The sequence below is a fragment of the Typopeltis vanoorti genome, chromosome 13 (genome assembly GCF_054136105.1).
Source record: "Typopeltis vanoorti isolate ZY-2024b chromosome 13, IOZ_Tvanoo_1.0, whole genome shotgun sequence".
In the NCBI taxonomy this organism is placed as follows: Eukaryota; Metazoa; Arthropoda; class Arachnida; order Uropygi; family Thelyphonidae; genus Typopeltis; species Typopeltis vanoorti.
In genome coordinates, this window is record NC_143561.1 from 100625146 (window position 1) to 100637509 (window position 12364).

At 36.5% G+C, this 12364-nt stretch overlaps 1 protein-coding gene across 2 annotated transcripts in view; it reads left to right on the forward strand.

The window, feature by feature from the left end:
* The window catches only part of LOC150100412 (vacuolar protein sorting-associated protein 33B-like), a 257234-nt gene that overhangs the window by 10575 nt on the left and 234295 nt on the right, over positions 1-12364 (forward strand). For both annotated transcript variants that reach the window (XM_090402344.1, XM_090402342.1), the window contains exon 3: positions 2766-2827. In XM_090402344.1, the coding sequence (XP_090258470.1) occupies positions 2766-2827 (62 nt within the window). The remainder of the gene's footprint in view (positions 1-2765; positions 2828-12364) is intronic.

Genomic DNA, 12364 nt, shown 5'->3' on the forward strand with positions numbered 1-12364 from the left:
GCTGAAGGCAATCCAAAAGAATTTTTTCATTATGCAGAAAGTAAAAGAAAGAATGAGTGTGGAAGAATTACTTTATTGAAGCTAATGAGATTATTCAATTAATGAGTGCTCACTTTGCTAAGATATATCAACCAGGTGTATGTAACATAGTGCACAGTGCTTCTGCTACATTGGATGAAGAGTTAGCGGAGTTAACACAAGAATATTTTAATATTTGCCAAATATTTCAGTCTGAAACTAACAGACTATCTTCAGTGGCTACATAGGAATAGTTTTTAACAAGGTGGAATACCAACAATTGATCATTCAAAAGTAGAACGAGCCACATGATGTTATATTGCTAAGTATTAAAGAGAGGAAATATTTCATATTTCCTCTTTAATACTTTTAATAGAAATTTTAAATTTAAAAATTAAAAATTTTAAACTTTAAATAGAGTTTACTAAGTATTAAAGAGAGGAAATATTTCATCAGAGTGATGACTAAATTAGGCATTAATTCACAATTTCATATAATCATTTTAATTTATAAACAACGTTAGACTAATGTAGGAATTAAGTTTCAATTAAAAAAATTATTTTAATGTGTTATCCTGTTTAATCAGGATAACATTAAAATATATATATTTTTTTAATTGAGACTTTTAATTCCTACATTAGTCTAATGTTGTTTATAAATTCTGATTATTATATGAAATTGTGAATCAATACCTATAATTTAGTCATCACGCTGAAATTTTTTCTCTCTTTAATGCTTAGCAATGTAACATCACGTGGCTCGTTCTACTTTTGAATGATCAATTGTTGGTATTCCATCTTGTTAAAAAAACTGTTCCTATGTAGCCACTGAAGATAGTCTATTAGTTTCAGACTAAAATATTTGGCAAATATTAAAATATTCTTGTGTTGACGTGTCTATAACTCCTAATTATAATGTCACAAGTGTCTCTCAAGAGTAAGAAGAGTTAGAGATTCATGAAAATGAGGTTGAAGAGCTGTTGCATAACCTGGATAATAATTTGTCTTATAAGGACAGATGGAATATCAGCCCATTTGCTAAAGGAATGTTCAGCTGAATTGGCTGTGCCTTTCACATGTTTGTATAACTTGAGTCTCAGCTCAGGAATGGAAGGAATGTGTGATAGTTCCATTGTATGAAGGTGGTACAAAAACTGATGTATCTAACTACCTACATATCGATTTATTATATCTGTTGTGGTAGTGAAGATTTTAGAAAAGTTGGTCAGAACTCGCATACAGAAATGGGTAGAAACATGCTATAATCTACAAAGATCAGCATGGTTTACGAAAGAATGGTCATGTTTTAGCTCTTTGCTCATATTTATAACAATGTTATAGCCGAGTTGGATAAAGGGAATGGATACATTACGATAATATTGGATTTTTCTAAGGCATTTGATAGGATACCACATGAAAGGCTGTTGCATAAACTAGAGAATATGGGATTGGAATATAAACTCTTGACTTGGATCAGGAGATGACTGACAGACAGATATCAAAAAGTGGTATACAGCAGGTGTGAATCTGCCAGATTCACGGTGACCAGTGGTGTACCTCAGGGTCTCAGTCCTTGGGCCATTATTGTTCAATCTATACATTAATGACATCAGGAAGGATCTAACATCAGATGTGCAGTTGTTTGCCGATGATGCGAAGATAGGCAGGGCAATCAGGGATGCTACTGATATTCAACAATTACAAAATGATTTGAATACACTGGAAATTTGGGCAAATGTAAATGGTTGTCAGTTTAATGTTAGTAAGTGTAAAGTTATGCACTTTGGCATGATTAGAGTTCCAGTGGCATATTATATTAATGGGATTATGTTACAAGAAACTGAAAAGGCAAGGGATCTTGGTGTATTGATGGATAGGAATTTAAAGTTCGAAGGTCACATAGCAAAAGTCTCAAATACAACTCCAAGGATAATTACAATGTTGAAGCGAACCTTGAAATGTAAGGATAAGGAAGTCATTTTATTTCCTTATAAGGCTTTGAGATAAGCCCACACCTGGATTATTGTGTGCAGATTTGGTCTCCCAGGGTCCAAGGGGATAATGAAGCTGTGGAAAGGGTGCAAAGAAGAGTTGCAAAGATTATATCTGGATTCCGAGAATGTGGATTGCAGACTCTGGTTAATAGCAGAAAGAGGGGTGATATGATAGAGGTCTATAAACTTTTGAATGGGTGTTATAGGATATCAACTGATGAAATTTTTCATTATGTGGAAGGTGGGGAGAGAACATGGGGGCATCCATGGAAGTTAAATTTATTTTCAGTCAAGAAAGGGGTAAGAGCTAAGTTTTTCTCCCAGAGAGCAGTGAGTGAGTGGAATAATTTGCCCTTAGGGGTAGTGAGCGCATCTAGTGTGAATGAATTTAAGGGAAGATATAATAGTTGGTTTGAGTAATTTCTAGCCTCTCGATGAGTCTTTGACTCCCTGGAGATCTCAGATAATAATAGTAATGAAAAATTAATGAATTCTCTGTGTACGCTGTCATATCAGGAATACATATTAGGAATTTGATGATGATGAGATAGTCATTGTAATCAAGTTGGCTGTGTAGTAATGAAAATGACTAGTTAAGCCATATTATTAAAAAATAATTAATCATTCCAAATTGATTCATTAATTTTACCCATCTACTTTTTGGATACAGGTTTGTTGATTAAAACGTTTATTGTATAACTTTTAATCATGCAATATTTCATTCTTCGATAATAATTTGTTATTCACTTTAAAGTCAGGCGGCGTAGAAAAAATATTCAAGTTGGAGCCTGGAAGTTCCCCAGGAACAACCTCAAGGTATGTACTATAAGAAGTTTGGATTTTTGACAGGTTTGCAGTTTGACTAATAACTCTTAAATTAAACTTCATATACATTATGAAGTGTGGAACATGTAAGTGATTGATTAATATGATTTGGGATACATGCCACACTGATTAATGTAGATTTATCTGTACCAAAATCTTCCTGGATAGCATTTCAGGAGATTCTAGAAAGTTGTTTCTTGTTGGTAGATGATTCTGGATAGCTTATTTATAAACAGTGTATATGTAATATCTTCTTCTTTTTTTTTTTTTTTTGAATTTCTATATCCTCTCCGGTATATCATAGAATGGTGTGTGTGTGTGTGTGTAACATATATTTTTATGTTGTGCCCATACATGAGAAGTTGGTTGATCAACCTATAGTGCATTAGTGCTGTATATGGGTAGTGGTTTGGGGAACTTTGCATTTGATTTGAAAGACTGTATATTGCATTCCTTAGGAAACACGAGGAAATGAAACTTGTTCTGTTTGTTTCATGGTGCACTGTGAAGGGATGTTGAGCAGCAGCTGCACGTGTTCCAATGAGCTTAGTACGAAGTGAGGGAATTATTGATGTTATTTCAGATGATCATTTCCCATGGAAATATTTGTAGATTATACATATTGCAGAAACCAAACGTCTGTGCAAAAGTGGGAAAGGAATGAGTTGGTAAGAGATAGGTCATTAATAAGTAATTGCTCACCTCTGTATTGAGTCAAGCATTTTGAGAGAGCTTTTAGGGGGATCCCCACCCCATATGTGAGAGCAGTATTCAATAGCTGAGCAGATTTGTGATTCGATGTAATTTGATATAATGTGACTCTTGGTCTTCTGCCACACAGGGCTATGCTATAATCATATGCAACTGTCTTTGCAAAGATTCCTGAAAAATATGCTCTTCATCACAAATTTGTAATTACGAAGTTTCCTCATTCACAAGGAACATAGCTGAGCAACAATTCATATGATTCTCTTAAATAAGAACTACAATATATTAGAATAAGATGTCAAGTAATCACTGTTATCCTTATCAAGGATAACAGTGATTACTTGTTATTCAAAATGCAACAGATCTTGGATAATTACTCACCTACTAATACCTCATTTGATGTTAAGAGAATACTCATTCTTTATATCAAAGGAGTAGCCATAATATTCAACACAAAATACGAGGCTAATCTTCTTGAATGGCAGTCAGTCTCAAGTTGAGTAATGGGGGCAAATATGAGAATGGGAAACTGGACAATGAGACTTATTTGTGCCTATGGTCCCACAGGAGGTTCTACTAAGGTAGAAGTGGAGGAATTTTTTGATGCTTTAGAAAAAGCAACTGACACAAAGAAAAAGGAAAAGTTTGTCCTTGTTGGGGATCTAAATAGCAGAGTAGGAAATGATTGTGAGACATACAAAAATATTTTGGGAAAATTTCGAGAAAAGAGCAAAGCTAATAATAATGGCAAATATCTGTTGGATTTCTGCTCAGGATATGGACTGGTTATTACTGACACCATGTTCCAACATAAAAATGTGCACAAATTCACATGGAGAGAAGAGGCTAGGAATAAGAAAAGTCTCATTGACTATGTTATTGTTGATAGTGATGTTTTCTCCCTGGTGCAGGACACCAGAGTGTACAGAGGATTTGAAATTGGAAGTGATCACTATTTAGTCTTGAGCAGGATAAAACTGAATTTCATATTAAAAGAATAACATGTAAGAAAGTTTCATCATCATCATCATCATCAAATTCCTGCCATAATACCCTCAAGGGGTGTACAGGATATGATAGTACTACATGAAAAAATTACATCATTACTAACTTCCTATCTACAATTTTCCTCCAAATCAGTCTGTTACTTGTCAAGACTCCAACATTATCAGATATTATATTTCTATTGTCTAAGGCACTTTGTACTGTATCAATCCACCTATATCCTTGTCTTCCTCTGGGTCGTTTTGGCTGCCAACCTGGCAGAGAACACTTGTTTTGCTAATCTTTCCTCGCCCATTCTGTTTAGGTGACCATACCACCTGAGATTAGCTCTGCTAACGCATTCCTGGATGCTGACAATGTCAAGTTCTTTCCTAATATCCTCATTTTTAATAGGATATTGCCATTGATGCCATCTGTTCATGCCTATAATCTTACTCAGGACTCTCATATCTGCAGCCTCTAGTCTTTGATCTTCTGACCCAGCTCTCAGATCCATAATTTAAAACTGGTTTGAACACTGTCTTGTATACAGCTAATTTAGTGTTCTGACTAATTTTTCTCTTATTCCATATGAATTTATTCAATTGACTTCCCATCATACCAGCTTGGTTGATTCTGTTGTCTATTTCTATATTTAATTTACCATCTTCAGTAAAAATCGTGCTTAAGTAGCTGAAGTGCTTTACTTGTTCCACAGGTTCTCCATTCACAACACAGTCGACATTTTCAATGATTCTGCTTATTTTCATTGTCTTTGTCTTTTTATTGCTGACATTCATACCATATCTATTACAACAGCTATTCAATTTAGTCAGAGAAACTTGCAGACTTGTAGCGGATTTATTTAGAAGTATAACATCATCCGCATAAAGCAAAGAGCTGACATTAACATCTCCAATTTTGATATCATGTTTAATACCACTTTCCTTCATAATGTGATCCATATAGATAATGAATAACAGAGGGGATAATGTACATCCTTCTCTCACACCAGATTTAACATTAAACTATCTTCCTGTACTTCTTTCAATTCTAACTGCTGACTTACAACTCAAATAAAGACTAAGTATTGCTTTATATAATGCCCCATTGACACCATATAACTGCAGCGTATTGAATAGCTTCTCTCTTGCACCTTGTCATATGCCTTTTCCAAATTGACAAAGCTTAAATACAGATCTTTGTTATATTCCCACGATTTCTCCACTATTTGTTGTAAAGTGAAGATTTGATCCTGACAGCCTCTATTTGGCCCGAATCCAGCTTGTTCTTAACCCAGCTTTTCTTCCACAATTCTTCTCAACCGTTTCTCAAGTATACATGCATAGATCTTGCAAGGAACACTGAGTAGGGAAATACCTGTGTAATTCTCACATTCAGCTTTATTTCCCTTTTTATATATGGGCACTATGAGAGCTTTACTCCAATCATCGGGAATTCGTCCCTCTGTGCAGGCTTTCTAAACTATGCAGTGCAGCCACTATAAGACTTTTATACCACCATACTTCAGAATTTCTGGTCGATTATCATCTACTACTGCTGTCTTTCCGCATTTCAAGCCTTTGACGGCTTTTTCTACCTCAAGTATGGATATGTATTCCTGACTGCATGCCTGGTCAGTGTTTTTTACCACTGTGCTGTCATCACTTGTTTCATTTAGCAGTTTTTCAAAGTAATTACTCCATACTTCAAGGATATCTTTTTCCCCTGTTTTCATGTCACCTTTATCATCTCTACCTCCTTTTACAGCACTCTTTCCTCCATTCCTAAGCTTCTTCAACAACCTCCAGAATATTTTGCCACCTTCTTGATATTTATTTTCTATATTCTTGCCAAAGTCCTCCCATGACTTTTGTTTAGCTAGTTTTACACAGTGTTTTGCTTTCTTACATTTGTCTCTGTATTCTCTAAGAGCAAAAGCTGCCTTATTTGCCAGGAACTTTTGATGTGCAGTTTTAAAGCGAATAAAAGTTGAGCAGCTCTGAGATGTGAACTGTAGACTAAAATACAGAAAGATTATTGAAAAGAAAATGAAAGAGTTTGAGAACAGGAATCAAACCTTGGCGATTCAGTGGCAAACTCTGAAAAAATATTCATTGATTCTGCCAGAGAGGCATGTGGTGAGGTTGTGTGCAAGGATAAAAAAAATCAGAACTCCCTGGTGGACACAGGAAGTTAAAGAGGCAGTGAAGGAAAAGAAGAAAGCATATCAAAAGTTCCTGGCAAATAAGTCAGCTTTTACTCTTACAGAATACAGAGACAAATGTAAGAAAGCGAAACACTGTGTAAAACTAGCTAAACAAAAGTCATGGGAGGACTTTGGCAAGAATATAGAAAATAAATATCAAGAAGGTGGCAAAATATTCTGGAGGTTGTTGAAGAAACTTAGGAATGGGGGAAAGAGTGCTCTAAAAGGAGTTAGAGATGATAAAGGTGACATGAAAACAGGAGAAAAAGATATCCTTGAAGTATTATTATTATTACCACGGGCTACTCCAGGAGTCCTTAGACTCATCGAGGGAGGCCCTAAACATCATGTTCAGACAGCTGTTCAACATTCTCACAGTATCTATCATACCTTGCCTTGAACTCGCTCACTGTCATAGCACCCACACTCTGGCAGCTTATTCCACTCATTTACCACTCTAAAAGTAAAGAACCCAGCTCTAACACCCCTGCTAACCACACTCTTGCCCAGCTTCCATGGGTGTCCCCTAGTTCTCCCACCACCAGTCCTGATCTCAAAAATATCATCTGAATTAATCCTATAGAATCCTTTTAGCAATTTGAATGTCTCAATCATATCTCCCCTTTTTTGCCTATCAACTAGTTTCTGCAACCCACAAATCTTCTGCCTGTTCTCATATGGTGCATTCCATAGACCTGCTATCATCTTAGTCACTCGCCTCTGGATCCTCTCAACCTCCTCCCCATCAAGAAGGAACCGAGGTGACCAAATCTGGGCACAGTAGTCGAGATGAGGTCTTATCAGGGCTCGGTACAGAGGTACAATAACTTGTTTTTCTCTACTCGTCAAGGTATTTTTCAACAACCAAGTGAGTTGATGTGCTGATTTAGCTACTTTCGCAATGTGCCCCCTAAACTTCATCTCCCTATCCACCAACACTCCCAAGTCCCTGGCCTCATCAATCTCTTGGAGTACAGTTCCACCAATGTGGTATACTGCTGCTAATCTTTTCACTCCGAAATGCATAACCTTACATTTTGTCACATTAAATTGACATCCATTCTCCTTAGTCCAGAACTCCAATCTATCTAAGTCATCTTGCAAGACTTTGACATCGTCTGCATTCACTATCGCCCTACCCAACTTTGCATCATCAGCGAACAAATGAACTGTCCCACTTAGACCATTCCCTATATCGTTAATGAACAGATTAAACAGCAGTGGTCCAAGAACAGAACCCTGTGGCACACCACTAGTCACAGGCCGTTTTTTGGACTCTACTCCTGAATAAACTACTCTTTGATATCTCTCCATCAACCACCCAGCTATCCATCTCACCAACCCTATATCCATTCCCATATGTTGTAGTTTACGGATTAGAATTCCATGTGGTATCTCCTGTCAAACGCCTTTGCCAGTTCCAGCAGTATCACTGTAAACCCATTTCCCTTATCCAGTTCAGCCGTCACCCTGTTATAAAACTTGAGCAAGTTACTGAGGCATGATCTACCCTTCACAAAGCCATGCTGTCCTCTGTACAGTATCTCATTTTCATCAATCCATTCCTGTATTTTTCCCTTGACTACTTTCTCCAAGACCTTGACAACGACTCCTGATATGCTGATCGGTCGGTAATTTGCAACCATAGTCTTGGATCCTCCTTTATGCAGTGGAACTATTTTCCCCTCTTTCCACGCCTTCGGGACTAAGCCAGACCTGAGACTCAGATTAAACAACATGGTCAAGGGCACTGATAATTCATTAGCTGCTTCATGCAAGACCCGTGCCGGTATACCATCCAATCCCACTGATGTATTCACATTAAGGTTCTGTAATAGACTATTCACCTCCACTTCATTCATCACAATTCCCATATAAACTAATGGTTCCTTCATTTTTTCAACGTCACCACCTGGATGATATACTTTTGCAAAGTGCGCGCTCAGTAACTCCACTATATCGACTGGTTCAGTGAACTCTTTACCATCGTCATTCCTTAAAATCATTTTGCCATGTACAGTTTTTTTCTTGCTTGCAGCATATTGAAAGAACTGTTTGGGATTCTCTTTTGCTTGCATAGCTAGTTTCCTTTCATAATCGGCTTTTTCTGTTTTTACCACACTCGTTACCCTTCTAGCCTGTACTTTATACCGTTCGTGTGCCTGCAGGTCACCCCTTTCTTTAAATTCCCTCCATAGTTGTTTCTTTTTTTGCAGCTCAAGCTTAATGGTGTTATTCATCCATTTAACCCCTCCTTGTTTCACTATTCGGACCTTAGGTATACAATCAGCCATAACCTCTTGGTTATGGCTGATTGTATACCTAAGGTCCGAATTTAGCAGTTTTCAGAGTAATTACTCTGAAAACTGCTAAATGAAACAAGCAGTGATGACAGCACAGTGATAAAAAAAACACTGACCAGGCATGGAGTCAGGAATACATATTCATACTTGAAGTAGAAAAAGCCATCAAAGGCTTGAAATGTGGAAAGGCAGCAGGAGTAGATGATATTCGACCAGAAATGCTGAAGTATGGTGGTATAAAAGTCTTACAGTGGCTGCACTGCATAGTTCAGAAAGCCTGGACAGAGGGACGAATTCCCGATGATTGGAGTAGAGCTCTCATAGTACCCATATATAAAAAGGGAAATAAAACTGAATGTGAGAATTACAGAGGTATTTCCCTACTGAGTGTTCCTGGCAAGATCTATGCAAGTATACTTGAGAAACGGTTGAGAAGAATTGTGGAAGAAAAGCTTGGTGAAGAACAAGCTGGATTCAGGCCAAACAGAGGCTGTCAGGATCAGATCTTCACTTTACGACAAATAGTCGAGAAAGCATGGGAATATAACAAAGATCTGTATTTAAGCTTTGTCAATTTGGAAAAGGCATATGACAAGGTGCAAGAGAGAAGTATTCAATACGCTGCAGTTATATGGTGTCAATGGGGCATTATATCAAGCAATACTTAGTCTTTATTTGAGTTGTAAGTCAGCAGTTAGAATTGAAGGAAGTACAGGAAGATGGTTTAATGTTAAATCTGGTGTGAGACAAGGATGTACATTATCCCCTCTGTTATTCATTATCTATATGGATCACATTATGAAGGAAAGTGGTATTAAACCTGATATCAAAATCGGAGATGTTAATGTCAGCTCTCTTTGCTTTATGCGGATAATGTTATACTTCTAAATAAATCCACTACAAGTCTGCAAGATTCTCTGACTAAATTGAATAGCTGTTGTAATAGATATGGTATGAATGTCAGCAATAAAAAGACAAAGACAATGCAAATAGGCAGAATCATTGAAAATGTCAACTGTGTTGTGAATAGAGAACCTGTGGAACAAGTAAAACATTTCAGCTACTTAGGCACGATTTTTACTGAAGATGGTAAATTAAATATAAAAATAGACAACAGAATCGGCAAAGCTGGTATGGTGGGAAGTCAATTGATTAAATTCATATGGAATAAGAGAGAAATTAGTTGGAACACTAAATTAGCTGTATACAAGACAGTGTTCAAACCAGTTTTAACTTATGGATCTGAGAGCTGGGTCAGAAGTAAAACACTTGACCAAAGGCTAGAGACCGCAGATATGAGAGTCCTGAGAAAGATTAGAGGCGTGAACAGATGGCATCAATGGCAATATCATATTAAAAATGAGGATATTAGGAAAGAACTTGACATTGTCAGCATCCAGGAATGCATTAGCAGAGCTAATCTCAGGTGGTATGGTCACTTAAATAGCATGGGAGAGGAAAGATTAGCAAAACAAGTGTTCTCTGCCAGGTTGGCAGGAAAATGACCCAGAGGAAGACCAAGATATAGGTGGATTGATACGGTACAGAGTGCCTTAGACGATAGAAATATAAGATATGATAATGTTGGAGTCCTGACAAGTAACAGACTGATTTGGAGGAAAATTGTAGGTAGGAAGTTAGTAATGATGTAATTTTTTCATGTAGCACTGTCATATCCTGTACACCCCCTTGAGGGTACATGGCAGGAATTTGATGATGATGATATATCAAAGGCATCAGATAAAGACTGGCCTATCTACTCTTCATTAGCATATCTGCTCTCTAACAAAGAGGTTTGACTCCCACTGTGGGCATAGATGTATGCGATTGTCTTTAAGCAGTAGATGAATTTCATTGCCTACTATGAGACTACTGTTCTGCTTATTGTAAGCCTGAAGTGGGTCTTTTCTGTTTAATAAAATAGAAAAAACATTCTTAGCAATCCACAGTGCTTATGTACTTTGGGTTTACAACCTGTCATGGGTGGAAGCCACATAAAAATGAAAAAGATGATTTTCCACCTTTAGAGCACTCACTATCAAATGGTGATAATTCCATGAGTCAGTACTTGCAGAATGTGCCATCTCCACCAAATATCAAATCCTTTGGGGGAAGATTAAGGTCCTTTATAAAAGTGATAATCTTATCAAATCAGATAATCACCATTTCTAAACTTTTAACTTCCAGAACATTTTGCCACCATCCTGATATTTACTGTTTGTATCCTTACCCTTCATGTTATTTACTTCTATATTCTAACCAATCTTCCCTTTAACTTTTATTTGCTACTTTTACACATTAGTTTGCTTTCTTACTTTTATCTCCATACTCTTTCAGAGTATAACTTATTTATACTCTGAAAAAAATAAGTCATACTCTGAAAAGAATATAGAGTATGACTTATTAGAAATTTTCAATACTTCTCTTTCATGACTTCCTGAGTCTGGCATGCAGTTCTGTTTTCTCTGTGGGATCATAGGCACAAATCATAGTTCTGTTTTTCTGCATTTCTTTCTGGCTAAATTTTTCAATGATTTCTTCAGAGTTTGCTACTTCATCTCCAAGGTTTGATTCTTGTCTTCAAACTTTCCTTTTTTCTTGAATAATATTTGTATATTTCAGTTCTACATCTGACCTCTGAAAGCTGCTTGATTTTAATTATCTTTAAAACTTTGTTACACATTCTTTTTGATATGATATTCATTTTGTCCCATTAAACACTAAATGGATATCACTTCCTATTTCATATCCCCTATAGTTTTGTGTTCTGAATCAATATGAAAATATCACTTTTAACAGTAACATCAACAGTTTTTATTTCTTGTGTCCTCTCTCTCTCACTATGTGAGTTTGTGCACAACTTTATTAGAATGTAGTGTTAGTGATGATTAGTCCCTGTTCTGAACAGAAATCCAGCAGCTGTTTATCTTTATTATGAAGTTCGCTCTTTCCTCCAAATTTTCCCCCAAACATTTTTGTATGTCTAATATTTATTTCCAACTCTGCTGTTTAGATCTTCAACAAGAACCATTTTTTCCTTTTTCATATATGTCATCTGCCATCTCTAATGATCAAAAAATTCTTCCCCATTTTCTTACTAGAACTTTCTGTGGGATCATAGGCACAAATACATCGCATTGTCTAGTTTCCTCATTTTAATGTTTCCCACATTACTCTACGTGATATCGCTGCCATTCATGAAGATCATTCTTCTTTAGTATTGAACACAATAACTGCTCCTTCCATTCCCTGATCATTATTGTCTGAATATAACTTGAATATGACATATGTGACAGAGACTGATGTGGAAACAGAAATGGTTGA